Source organism: Phaseolus vulgaris, chromosome 1 (assembly GCF_051622355.1).
Source record: "Phaseolus vulgaris cultivar YP4 chromosome 1, ASM5162235v1, whole genome shotgun sequence".
Taxonomy (NCBI): domain Eukaryota; kingdom Viridiplantae; phylum Streptophyta; class Magnoliopsida; order Fabales; family Fabaceae; genus Phaseolus; species Phaseolus vulgaris.
In genome coordinates, this window is record NC_143498.1 from 41,495,653 (window position 1) to 41,509,387 (window position 13,735).

General features: G+C 33.8%; 2 protein-coding genes and 1 pseudogene across 17 annotated transcripts; 1 reads left to right on the forward strand and 2 right to left on the reverse strand.

Moving 5' to 3' along the window:
- Positions 1–263: 263 nt before the first annotated feature.
- Positions 264–7,463, reverse strand: NEK5 (Serine/Threonine kinase catalytic domain protein). Of its 15 annotated transcripts, XR_011081592.2 has the most exons (16): positions 6,777–6,997; positions 6,505–6,681; positions 6,034–6,100; positions 5,351–5,416; positions 5,160–5,206; positions 4,399–4,444; positions 4,231–4,311; positions 4,106–4,148; positions 3,967–4,016; positions 3,573–3,654; positions 3,437–3,486; positions 3,247–3,320; positions 2,989–3,040; positions 1,630–2,908; positions 505–822; positions 264–407 (listed from the first exon to the last, which is right to left on the reverse strand). XR_011081592.2 is itself a non-coding variant. In XM_068616635.2 (14 exons), exons 2-14 carry the CDS (start codon positions 6,624–6,626, stop codon positions 1,769–1,771), a joined length of 1,920 nt encoding a protein of 639 aa, XP_068472736.1. In that variant the 5' UTR covers positions 6,627–6,681; positions 7,334–7,453; the 3' UTR covers positions 1,469–1,768. The 15 variants fall into 15 exon arrangements, 8 of the variants coding, with proteins under 8 accessions (XP_068472736.1, XP_068472739.1, XP_068472740.1 ...); XR_011081596.2 differs by lacking the exon at positions 6,777–6,997 and adding an exon at positions 7,334–7,463 and having other exon boundaries at positions 264–822; positions 6,505–6,616; XR_011081594.2 differs by lacking the exon at positions 6,777–6,997 and adding an exon at positions 7,334–7,453 and having other exon boundaries at positions 264–822.
- Positions 620–918, forward strand: LOC150029639 (arabinogalactan protein 23 pseudogene; annotated as a pseudogene). Its single transcript, XR_016521126.1, has one exon. The product of XR_016521126.1 is annotated as an arabinogalactan protein 23 pseudogene (transcript).
- A 2,820-nt stretch (positions 7,464–10,283) lies between the features above and the next one.
- Positions 10,284–12,936, reverse strand: LOC137814084 (chaperone protein dnaJ 6). Its single transcript, XM_068616641.2, has 8 exons — positions 12,782–12,936; positions 12,566–12,664; positions 12,362–12,463; positions 11,543–11,602; positions 11,321–11,427; positions 11,154–11,236; positions 10,793–10,883; positions 10,284–10,714 (listed from the first exon to the last, which is right to left on the reverse strand). The coding sequence occupies exons 1-8, from the start codon at positions 12,857–12,859 to the stop codon at positions 10,501–10,503; spliced, it is 834 nt and encodes a 277-aa protein (XP_068472742.1). The 5' UTR covers positions 12,860–12,936; the 3' UTR covers positions 10,284–10,500.
- Positions 12,937–13,735: the final 799 nt, after the last annotated feature.

The following is a 13,735-nucleotide window of genomic DNA, read 5'->3' on the forward strand; positions in this document are numbered from 1 at the left end:
TAACATGTGCCTAATTATAATATATAATATAATTTATTAACACAACTAAAATAACTTTGTATCTAAAAAATTACAACCTAGAATAGTAAAAAATGACACAATTGAATGTATGAAAGATGAAAAGTGTAATAAAAAATAAACAAGCAAACATACTTAGCAAGTACTAATATTCTAATTTAAATTTTAAACTTTTAATTTAAAATATTAATGCATTATTATATTATTAAAATGGGTTGTGGTGTTTTTCTGTTGGAAAGGTTGTTAAAAATAAAAAATTTCGTGTAGCCATATGTGTGGTTATTGTTTTAGTTACAACTTGTCTAAGCACAACATGAGGTTAAGAAACCTTTTGTTCCCAAATACAAGGCATGCACGAGGTATATCAGCCAAAAGCTACGAGGCAAACCCTGAAACCATGCAAAAAGAACATGAACTTACGACCATTTCATCACAAGCTAAAAGAAGCGTTTTCCCAAAATAACTCAAACCGACTCTTTTAAATACCATGCAAGACCCATCGTTGTTCCTCAGACCTGCAAGCTAAGGCAATAAAACAAAACACATTTGTCTGTTTCATCTGCTCACACGCGGGTCCAAAACAAATCATATTTAACTCATCATGGACATGAAGAAGGTCACTTGCGCCATCCTCATCGCCGCCGCCTCCATGAGCGCAGTGGTGGCTGCCACCGAGGTTCCTGCCCCGGCTCCCGGTCCAGACAGTGGAGCCACCGTGCCCCTTGTTGGCTCCTTGGTTGGTGCCTCAGTCTTGTCTTTCTTCGCCTTGTTCCACTAAGCGTTATATATGTGGAAAAAAGGGTGCTGCAAGGAACAACTGATGATGAAAATTGATACAAATGAATATGTATTATTTATTGTTTTGATGATTTGTTAATGAAATATTGATTTGTTTAATAACTTTTATGTTATCTTCTCATAACAAGTATATCTTCATCACCCTGAAATATAACCACTTTCAACCACTGCTAAAAGGATCTTCGAAAAATAAAAGGTTGTTGAATGTAATTAATTGAATTACATATTCACTAAATATGTATTTTGTTCTGAATGAATGCTCTTTGGCATCAGGAAGAGAGAAATACAACCTCATTTTACGTCATCTTATCAGTATCAGATCATGGAAACCGGTACCATGTTAGCAATGAGACTTATTTTAAATAAAAAATAATCATTTTGCAGGAATCGTCTTAGATCTCAATTTTTTAAAGTATTACCAATACACTATATTTTCGACTCAAACAAATAAAATAAAGCACAATATTTTTTTTATGATTTCCAAGAAATCTAATTAATGAGTAGTCTATTGCTAGCAATTGTCTCCATTTTTATATGGTTGTAACAATTTCACTGTCCAAATGATTGAAGAATAGAGAATGATTGCTTCATGATAGATAAGTGCAAGTGTGGAGGACCCTGTGATGTTTATATGAATAACAAATAGACCAAATAAATAAAACATTAAGCTCTAAAATTCATGGTTACTTTTCAGTTAGGAAAAGGGAAGTAAAACATTTATACAATCAATGGCGCATACACTGCTGAAAAACAAGCACAAATGATTATTCAACCTAACAAAAATAATTTAATTCATTTACTATAAGCACTTACCACAACCAAGAAAGAACATGTGGCAAGCTATCTTCGTGTCTCCAATCTTCAACCAAGCAACAATCTCGAACGGAATGTGACATTTGAATTACACGTTTCTTACAATAATGTATAAATTTATAATTAGAACCTCTTGTAACTAGGTTTCAGGATTAAATTTTTGGGCAGACATGAGGCTTTTTGCCAGCCATATTGCTGTTTCTCTTGATGATACAGCTTCTTTTCCAAATGGTCTCAGAACCCCAGAAAGCTCTTCAAGTTTATCTTGCTTGAGTAGCTGAGCACATAATTCGAGCAGAGATTCCAGAGCATCAGCTCTTTGCTGGCAGGGACTATCCAACAGAGTCGTGATTGTCTCATCACCATCGACTTCTGTTATTACACTCAATGAAACGCCACTTTTCTCATCAACCTCCACCGTGTTATCATCTTTATGCGTGCAGAGAATGTGTCTGTTAGCTCTGTCATCATCCTTCACTGGAAGTGCATCATTACAATCAGATGTCAAGCAGTTCATATGTGACCCTTCCGTAAATACATTCAAGTGGTTTCCAGATTCGGTATCATGTCCAACCCTAATAGGAGTCACAGTTAGTGATGGTTTTTCCTCGTTGACGGACTTATCTTTATCAGGGCTGCTACTGCCTGCACTGGACATTGTTGATTTACCAGAGATGTCAAGGTTCGAATCTTCCCTCCGTGCTTCAGCATTATCCAAACCTTCATAGCAAGAACCATCTTCAACTTCTGCGCTCACTGCATTAATGTCATCTTCTAAATTATGAAAATGTTTAGCTGCAAATATTTGTTCCTCATGCGGAGATTCTTGTGTACCCTTTAAAGAGATTTCGTTGTTAGCCGTTTCCCTTGCAGGTCTACTTTTAAAGTCCTCCTTGCACACACTGCAAATAGTTGATTCAGATGTTGTTGACCCATCTTTTGAGCCACTAATACTAGTAGAAGATTCCACTATGTAGCTGGTAAGATCAACCATCCTGGTTTCAATATTGTCTTCTGCACTGGTTGAGATTGTAACAGCATCATTAGGAAGATTGCTTACGAGTATATCTCCATTTCCCTCAATTGGATGAATCCGTTCCAAACGATTTACTAAGCTTGCTTCTTTGTCCTTATGGTCCTTGCCACCACTAGATTTATTAGATCTTCTTGATTTATCCTTTGAATTAACGAGAGGATATACTGGAAGAATATTAGATGATGCATTATGACAACGAAGAACATAAGGTTGTAAAAGCGGATGCCTTAACAATTCAGCTGCCTGTCAATAAAGAGAAACATCATTAGAATCCACAATTGCATCCAAATTAATCAACATAAGGCAGGTTCTGTTGAACTCACGGTTGGCCTATGCTCAGGGTTTTTCCTAAGCATGCTCTTGATAAGTTGTTTCCTGTCACACGTTTGTCAACTTTCAGCTCTATCATCATTATATTAAATATAAGAAATAGAATGAAAGGGGAGAGGAGGGGGGGGAGGGATTTCACAAGGCTTCTATATAATTGTATTCACTGAGGAAAATACTTGAACACCAAAGCACAGGTTAAAATTATATCATGACAGTAGTGTGACTGGGAATGGTTTGAGGATGGTACTTACAGTGTGGAAGAATAAACAATTGGCAGTGGAGAAATGCAGGATCTGTTTATTTTATTGATAAGTCCAGCCATGTCCTGTTTTATTCATTCAATCATGTGTCAATTGTTTTGCTAGTTTAAAATATATTGAAGAATAGAGACTATGTTTCCATTGATAAAACTAAATTCCTGCAGATGGTTAAAGTTCTTACTGGAGCACGAAATGCTGGTTGATGTCCAGCAATCTCAAACATGCAGCAACCTTAACATAAAAAGAGATATCATTCTTACACAACGTTAGTTATCATATGGCTTTGTCAATTAGAAGAAGGTATCCATGAACCTTACCAAGAGACCACATATCTGATTTATAACCATAAGGTATATCAGCCAGGAGCTCAGGACACATGTAATTTGGAGTTCCAACAACCTACACAGGATATAAGAAGTATGCAAATAAAAAACATCTATCACTATGTGAATCAAGTTAGGTATCATTTACCTTTAACAATAAGAAGTTCAAAGCAAAGCAAATATATATATATATATATATGAGAAGTTTAATCTTTTTTGGCTGAACCAAGTTATTCACAAACCGAAAGTTAAAGACTAAAATACTGAGACCCATTTAGTATTGTCAGCTGAGAAACATCAATTACAGGGCATGACACCATTGGATAAAATACAGGTAACTTCTTAGAAGGAGGCATTAGTTAGATAAAAAAAACACATGTACGCGTACCGAGGAAGTAAGGTCTTCTGCATTAAGTCGCTTTGCAAGACCAAAGTCACCTGTATGGTTCATGCAATAAACAAACAACTTCAGATAACGAAGATTTTGAAAGCCAAAAGTTGAGTTTTCAAGGATTAATACTACATACCGAGCCGAATGTTGTTGTCTTTGGTGAGGAAGATGTTGGAACACTGAAATTACATAACGTAGCATTAGTGTAAACATGATAACAGATTTCTTGATCAGTATTATAAGCGAATGAATATGCAATACCTTAAGATCTCTGTGGATTACACGATTAGAGTGCAAGTAGTCCACAGCTATCAACAACTGAGTCAGCCATTTGCAGACTTTCTGCGGTACAAATTGACAATTCAGAGTGGGTAAGGAATAGTCATAAGAGGAATTATCAAGAAAGAGCAGATTATGTGTATTCATTACCTCCTCAGGAAAATATGACCCTCGAGCTTTCTTTATGTTATCTGCCCTGCTCCACAACGAATGTAGAATTCCATGATTAGGACTTTATATTACTCTTTGTATTTCTTCTTTGTAACATGTAAATGCATGCATGTAGACTATGTTGTATGAATACAAGACCCACAGAATCCCAATTACTGTAAGCGTATTTCATCTCCAAAATAAGAATGCAGATAGTCAATAATAACTGTCTATCAAACTTCTACATCGAAAGGATACTGCAAAAATTCAACATCAATCAACAAGGATTCCTTCCAGATCTCCAGGATATGTATTAATTACAAAGATGTTTATACCAGAGTTTCAAATGGAGGTTCCTGGGCCTTTTCTAACACCTTAACCTTTTGGGTCAAAGATCAGTTTTAAAATTCAATATTTGTCATCCTGTCTTATAATTAAAAACCATTATAACAGTTTGATTATTCTTTAGAGTAAGTTCAGCATAAAGTTCTGTGTAGCTCCGTTTCCAATCCAAGATAGCAATTTTTATAATGTCCACATTGCAATTCCAGTAGGTCTTCACCTAAAATAATGTGTTAGGAGTTATGAGAACCATTTTGTTATCCTTGTTTAATAAACTATAATTTTGGTTTAACATTTAAAAAGTGTATTTTTTTTAATAATTTTTCTTTTCACCTGAGATTAATAGAAAAATAATAAGCTCAAATTCTTAATTTATGCAAGAAAGAACCAGTGTTACTAACAGATATTGCTTTACTTACAAGTCACCTCCTTCACAATAGCCAGTTATAATGCATATGTGATCCTCCTACAAAATATAAAATATCAGAAACATGTCTATGAAGTGTGGTTACATCAGAATGAGCTGATATATCTGTATTCAAACTTAGTTTTTCATCTCTATAGAAACGTATGACTGAAAATTTTAAAATTAAGAAGAAAAAGTCCCCACCTTTTCCACCCAAGCATCTTTGTACTCCACAATGTATGGGTTATTCAGTTTTGCAATCAGGTTCATCTATTAGAGAAAGAGGAACTAAGTCACTTTTATGTTGGTAGAAAGAAAACAAACATTTGAAATCAGCTTCACAAACCTCTTAAGATTGGATTGAAAAGCATGAGATAACTATTAAAAATATCCACTTATATCTACATAAAACCAATATTACAGTGGCATTTGGCTCAAAATTGAAAATGACATGCCATATGGTGTTCAGAGCACTTTGTGAGCATAATGACATTTACAAAACAAACATCATCTTCTCTGGAAGTTTGATCAACCATTAGACAACAATAATGAGTAGCATATATCCTACCAGATTTCAACAATCAAAATTAATTCAATTTAAGTTTACTAAAGTGATTGTTTTTGTCTTTGCAGTGAAGATTCAATTTCATGATTTAACTAAATATCTAGATGACACGTTTATTTGCTGTATGAAAGAAGAATAGCCAGCAATGGCATATTCCTAAATCATTATGGAAGGGAAACATAAAAAATTGAAAAGCACAAACAAATAGTTAAGTTGGGCTAATTCATGCAAAGAAAATAAAATATATTAAAACAAAAGTTAAATAAATAATTGTTTGATGGACACCTAGGATTCCTCGGGTGGAAGGATTTTTTACACCAACCTCTTGGTGTGCAGTACGTTTGAACTTCTCTGTCTGTTTGGCCAACCGAATCTTTTTCAGCACATACCTACCGAGGATATGAAATTATGAGAATGAGTAACAATTGAAGTTGAAAAGCTAACTGAACTGAATAAAAATGCTGGATTTTCATAGCCAACAATTAAAGACCAACATCCAGAACCAAAAACTTTTCAAACTTTCTTGCTCGAGTTGTCCATTTAACTGAAAAAATCAATATCCAAGTTCCAACCGTCCATGTTCCACGGTTTAGTAGGAAAATTAGTGAAACCCAAAAGCTAACTGCTATCAAACTTCTCAGGCCTCAACTCCAACAATTAAACACAAAAATCGTTAAAAAAAAAGTTGATTTTTTCCTCATGGGGTGGTCCATTTTCCTACTGGAAAACTAAATGGATCTTCAATCTGTTTATGTAACCATAGATGAAGCAGCTAAAGGTGCCATTGACTTACCTCTTTTTCTCGGACTTGTGAAGAACGAGGAAGGCAGAGCCAAAAGCCCCTCTTCCTATTTGCTCTATCACTTCATATTCTTCCATCTTTTTGGACTTCGTGTCACCGTTCTCTGTCTCCATAGAAAATTCCAGAAGGTAGAAGACAAATGGTGAAGAAGCAGTGAAGCAGCAGATCCTGATTTGCTACTACGAACTTAGGAAAGAAAAAGAAAGAGAAAGAAAATATTCTTTATGGCAAAGTGTGTGTGAGTGTGAATTCTACTACCAAACCTTTCTACCCTTTTTTTCATCCAAGTGCTGTAACTGAAGAGACCCCCAATAGACTGAAGGGCATTAATTGGGCAAAGTAAATGTATCCTTACGGAATGAATTTGGGGACTATTCAATGGGTTGTAGCAACCATATGAAGGGCTTCACATGAAAGATGAGTAAAGCTACATTCCACAATTATGACACTAAACTACCTCCTCAGAAGACAGAATTGGAGAGAGAGAAAGAGCAAAGGGTAGACTCAAGTAAAGTAGAATATATCACCACCAAGAAAATTGAAAGGTTATGACTTAACTTACCCAAAAGAAAATGTAGATTGAGAATAGGAACAGGGCAACAAGGTCAAGAAAAGACTATGCCAAGGACGTGGTGTCACATTTTTAAATACTTCTATTCATTTTTTAGTCAAATCCATATAGGGTTTATGAAACTTACCAGAGTCAAAACAGATTTTACCACTAGAAATATGTCTGTAGATTATTTATCAGTAAAGTCCATGCATCAAAACAAAATTAGAACTTGAACATCTACAAGAGAGGAGTCTTGTATGTACTAACCTTTGATCAATGTTTTTTAATGTTGACACAAGAGTTGTAGTGGTGAGTGTATTATGGCTACAACCCCACCCAGTGACTCAAAAGAAAATGGGGTTGGGTTAAAGGGCATTGGAGGACAGAACTTAAAGGTGGCAGGTGTGGTGTGGAAAACTAAAGAAAAAGGAAAAGTCTTGCTTGCGTTTACAGACTCATAAGAGATCGTTCAAAACAAGGAATGTTCCAAGGTCGCAGTTGTGATGTCACACTCCGTGTACCCTAATTAAAAACCATTAATAAGGTTTAAGTTCTTAGTTTTTTTCAATAGTTCTTCATTAAAAAAATTCATTTTGTCAAGTATTAAAAGTTTTCTTCTTTTTTTCAAGGTTAAAGGAGACAATATGCATGATTATGCTTATTTATTCATGTATAGTTTTATTGGTAAGGAATTAAGATTCCCACATCTTCTTTTATTTGATTTTAATGTTGTCTAAGCTCTTAATCTTATGTTCGGACTAATCTGCAGTTTTTTTGCACCACTTTTATTTCGTATAACACTGAACTTTATTTACAACATCAAATCGACAAAATGTAAATAATAAAACGTGAAGATTGGTCAGAAGTTGATACCAAAGTATCATGAGGGACAGTAACTTAATCCGCAGGTATCTAGATCTTGTTTCATTCCACATGTTGCGCTTAGCAGTTGCAAGCAACACATTCAAAATAAGATTTGCTAAGATGAGCACGAATGCATAGAAGTTGTTCCTTCTTGGAGATTGATTCACCTGAGGTAGTGATCAACGAGGTTGACGAATCTACTTTCCTCGTTCTCAGTGCACGAAACAAAACAATAATTAAATTCTGATTTAGTAAAACAAAGAAAATTGGAGGATTGAAATTAAGAGATTGTGAGACTTGATTTTGTTGAATCCGGTGACGGCGGATTGTGTTGTAAGAATGAACTCAAATAACAACTCAATAATAGAATAATAATCAAGAGAACTCTTCAAAAAACGATTAAAACCACATTTCATCTCTACTAAATAAACAAATTCATTATGATGAATAGAAGGTACAAAAGAGTTTATAATAAGTGGTATAAAAATGGTTAGTCTGTCTTAGTCATTAGTCATTGACTCTAATATAAAATGGATAAAAAGATTTATAGATTTTTTTGTATTGAAAGTTTCTCTGCTGAAAGTTTAAAATTGTAGCAAATGATGATATAAATAAAGACCATCACTATAATACCTTTTTTTTATCGGCATCACTATAATACTTATGATTAAGAAACGTTTTCGCTTGAAGAAGAATATACTAATTATACTAATGTGAAATAAACTCCCACTTGAAAAAGAGATTATGATTAATACTTTGAATTGAAAGTTAGACATTAACTTAGAATAAGCAAATTAAACAATAAAATATATATACTCTCATTATTTTAAATTTTTAAATGAAGATATGTTCTTAATTTCTTATATAAATTTGTTTATATTTTGTTAATAGAGATTCAATTAAAATACACAAATTTATGGACAACTTAAAATTTATTTAAACCAAAATAAAATCTATCCAAATTGGGCCAATGGGTATATATCCTCTACAAAAACAAAGTAAATAAACTAATAAAAGTTGCGTGGGTTTGTGCTAGTATAGTGCGCTGGCCAACCACCGTGGCTGGTCCAAAGGCATAATTGTGGTTTAATTTAACACCTCCACGTTTCTTAGAGGCCAAGAATTTTTGTGTGTTGTTTAATGTTTGACGTAATGATATGATTAGTTTTAAATTAAGTGCTAATAGTGATTGTGCTCATTTATGCTAATATGACAGGTCAGCGACAATTTGTTGCATTTGGCACTAATTAGGTGGCAATCCAGTTTATTTAGCTCTAAGAAATGTGTTTAAGAACTAACAAAAAAGTTTCAACTGGTAATTTGGCGATCATGGTGTCAAATCAAAACCTAATTAGTTTGTTTAACCAAACCGTAAATGATCGAGGTGCAATGTGATTATTATAGTAGACCGTAGAGGGCCTGCCACACGATATAGGTTTTAGAACATAGTATCACAAGAAAGTCAAACAATAATAATAACAATACCAACATCAAATGAAAAGAAAACCGCAAGATTGGAATTTTGTTATGCAGATGAAGCTGACGCAAGGAGTTCTAAGTTTTATCTTTTCATAAATCAATAAAACAAAGTAAAGGAGTGATTCTCCTTGTTCTTATTATTGCCCTTTTTCTTTTCCTTTTCATGCTAAATACTTTAACTCCGATGAGATCTTTTTAGTTATCGGAGACAGTAAGGAGCTAATAAAATTGGTAGAAGAGACAGCAGTTATCATGAGAAGAGTTACTTGAAGTAGTATTTATCTGGACAGCAACCGCAGTTCTCTCATGTGCTGCGCCAAATGTTACAATTACCATTTTTTTTTCGCAAAAGCAACTATGCAGTGTCGGCAGTGATCATTCCACTGTCTTTGCTTTTTATAACTGACCAGCAAATCCAAAATTTCATTCAAAAACCTATAAGCTTTTAATTTGGTTGTCAAGATACTTACTGCACAATGGATAGGTGAAAGGAAAATAACAGTATGCTATATGAACTAGGCGTAGACAATTGACCAAGACATAACAACCGCGATATGTACACAAAATATAATACTGAGAATCACAATTCCTCGTAATTGTTCTTTCGGGCCTAATAGATTGGGCTTAATTCATGTCTATATCACATTCGCTAACAAAATTGTGCAAGCACAGCAAAATATGGGATCACCCCGATTTCAGAAGGGTCATCTCATTTTAGGCCAACATGATGCAGCCATTTCTCCTTCAATATAATTTGTTGATGCCCTAAACCAGTTGCCAGCTTTTGTTTTCAGGCTGAAAATTGTAAGGCGCGTTGAAGACTTCGAAAATGTACATATCAACTTTGGTACTAAATAAACAAAAAACATACATATGAAGAATTGGTAGGATACCCAATAACTTGCCGTTGCAGAAAAGAAATAAAATGGTTCCATCTCAGTTTTGAAAATAACCAAATCACGTCAACTTAAAAATTGAAAACAACACCCCTTTAGTTCTGCTAAATACACCAACATTTGATAACTAAGACAGGAGCAAACATCATGTTACAAACACATTTACTATACAGGATAAACTTAATTATATAATTTTTACTTCCGCTTGGATTGTTTTGAGTTTTTAGAGGATCTACCAGTCTCTAGCTTTCTCCGTGTAGCTTCAAACTCCTCTTCAGAGGGTTCCGGCATATCACCTCCACCATATTTTGAAACTAGAGATGAGAACATTGAATCAAACTGGCCTTTCCTCTCATTTTGGCGTTGGGCTATCATTGCATGCAGATCTGTTTCTGACTGCTTATTAGACCTGTAGAAAGCAATGGATCATTCTTCAACTAGAGCACAAATAGCACTAGTAATGCAAAAACCAGCTTGATCAACTTACTTTTCCCTCCTTCTCAAAGGATTTGAGGGCGGTTTGGTTTCAGATACTTCCTTAGCCCATTTCTGGTAGGCTTTTGTTGCCTTTAGTTCTCCTGCAGAAAATGAAGAGAAAATAAATAATCATGAAGGAAAATGTTAAACAACCCAAGAATGTAATGGACTCTGCCATGACATCGCATCTTAGTATGCTGATTCACAATGCTAATGCTTAAAAGTTAGTGAAGTTCGTGCAATTTTCTTATTATTAGCTTGCATTCCAAATCTAACAATCAAAATACAACTTTTTCCAAATGATAAACTTAAATTATAGAGCAAATGTCCACCTATTACCTTAGTTAACAAGATATAGTTAATATCCTTACCAGCAGCTATAGCCTCATCGAGAATATCCTTGAATCGGTGTGAATCAAGTTTAGGATCTGAACAAAGCATTGAACAAAAAAGCCTGCAAAGGGAGTTAAGTCCTGATATCAAACTCAACCTTTCCAAATATGGCTATGTGCATCACAAATTTGCAATGCTTTCCTACCTATTCATGTTACCCTTGCACTTTTTGTACAAATCAATCAAATCATTTTTCTCCGAGTCAGATCCTCTATAGTTTGCTTGAAACTCCTCAATATCAGCTTCCGTGACCTATACCACATTTTTAAGTACCACATAGATGAACACAAATATCCTTTCAAAAAAGAATTAACATAATACACCACAATGCATCAGAAAACAGAATCTTATGTAATAAAAGAAATACCTTCTTGTACATTGTTCTGAAGAACTCTTGAAGATTCTGAACAGCATCTCCAGCAAGGTCCTGATTTTCAAAAATAAATAAAAAAATAAGTTTTAGTTAAGGACTTGTGACTAAAGTTTCCTAAATGCTACCCTTGCAGCGTATAACATTTTAAAATAATTCATTTTGGATGAATTGTGAACCTAGAGTCTTTGGAAATGATTTTTCTGATAACAGTTAATGGAACATAAGGATTTTAGCTCTAATTTTTTCATTTCCTAATTTTTATACTCACTTTGTTTGCACCCATCTCAATCTCTATTTTTTACCTTATTACATAGGTCACTTTCTTTCTCTTCCTTCCTTATTTCTCCCATCCCTCTAAGACGCATACTCCCTAATTGGATAAACTCAGCTCCTCCTAAAAGTTAAAACCAACATATACACTTATTAAGCTCTTTCATCTAAGTAGGTATAAGTTATATACACTTATTAAGCTCTTTCATCTAGCTAGGTATAACTTATATATAAAAAATTTATTAAGACGTGAGTTTAAGTCTAACTCATCCTCGTAAATTTGACTTCTAAAGTGAGTTTTCCCACCACTGATCTAATGTACATTGATTTTTTTAATTGATTTGGGATCACTAACACACCAAAACTTCACATCTCGAATTTGAAACTAGATATGAATTAGGCTTAAACTCACTTTCTAAAAGATTCAATTCACTTTAAGTTTATGTTTTGTTTTCCTATAAATACTAATTAAATTTTTTATCTAAATATATCCTATCAGATCCTAATTAATCAGCAACAACACATCATCAGAGTCTAACTCACATCATCATCAAGACATCCAGTTTGATCATAAAGTGTCCGCTTCTCTTCATCCCCGAGAATCGATATCACTTTTTGCAGTTGCTGGAATTTCTCTTTAGCTTCCTGCAACAATAACAACACAAGAAATTACTGTCAAGCCCTAAAACTAATCTAGTGAGAAAAGAAAAAACCACGACAATTGGTATATTGAGCTTAAAGAATGACCTCATCACCAGGGTTCTTATCAGGATGGAGCCTCAACGCCAACTTGTAGTAAGCCTTCTTTATTTCCTGCTGAGACGCGGTTCTCTCCACACCAAGAACCTGCAACCAACAAATCAAATCAAATTAAGAAAGTCAAATATCACTCACAGTAACATCATAGTTTAATTCGAAGGGTCAGATGTTCGATGATCAATGAGAAGAGTGAATTTAGGGTACCTGGTAGAGGCTGGTTTCATCACGCTGCCCTTTCATTTCCTCGTCGTCAGAAATCCTAGCTTTCTTCTTCTGCGCCATTTTGGTTATGCACAAGCAAACTGTTATTCCAATACTTCTTACGCGGGGTTTATCACAACTTGTATTTTATGTTAAACTAAATTTTATTTTATTTTTTAAAAAAAAACAAAAAGTTAGGGTTGTTCCCGCCATGTGATTTATTCTTCTTCCCGCCCTAATAAACCCAAATCTCTATCCATAAATTTCACGTGAGACATGTTCTGTTTTATATAGGGTATTAATATGAATAGACAATATATAAAATAATAATTGATAATTTTAGTTAAATATTTTCTCACATATTTTACAAGATTGGGAATTAGAGAATAAAGTTGTTTCTATTATTTTTTGATAATGCTTTTACCAGTGATATTCTTAAAAAAAAAAAAAAATACTTTAAGAAGACAATTTCTTTTACAAAATTGTTTGATATGTGGTGGTGAATTTTTTTATGTTCATTGTTGTGTATATATATTAAATTTAATTGTTAAAAACTATTAAAAGTGTTTGATGATATTTTTCACCAAAATAAAAATAACATCAAATATGTGAGAATTTCAAAGAGTAAAATGGTGAAATTCAAACAATGTCTTTAAATGTTTTGATATTAATGCATCATGTGAATGGTGTCTTGATGTCTCTACAAGACGGAACCCAACTTACTTGATACTTAAAAGTTATCTTAAATATCAATGTTTGCTTGGAAGCCTGAACTTAATTGATGAATCTTATAAATATTTCCTTTTAGAGGGAGAGTGAGAGAGTTGAACAAATTTGTAGGTTCTAGTTACCCTTTTTTTATATTACTACCTTGATTTTTGACATCAAGTTATCCTACTTTCCAACTTTATTTTTTAAAAGTTTGAAAAATTCAATGTTTGTTGATGGAAATGGTGA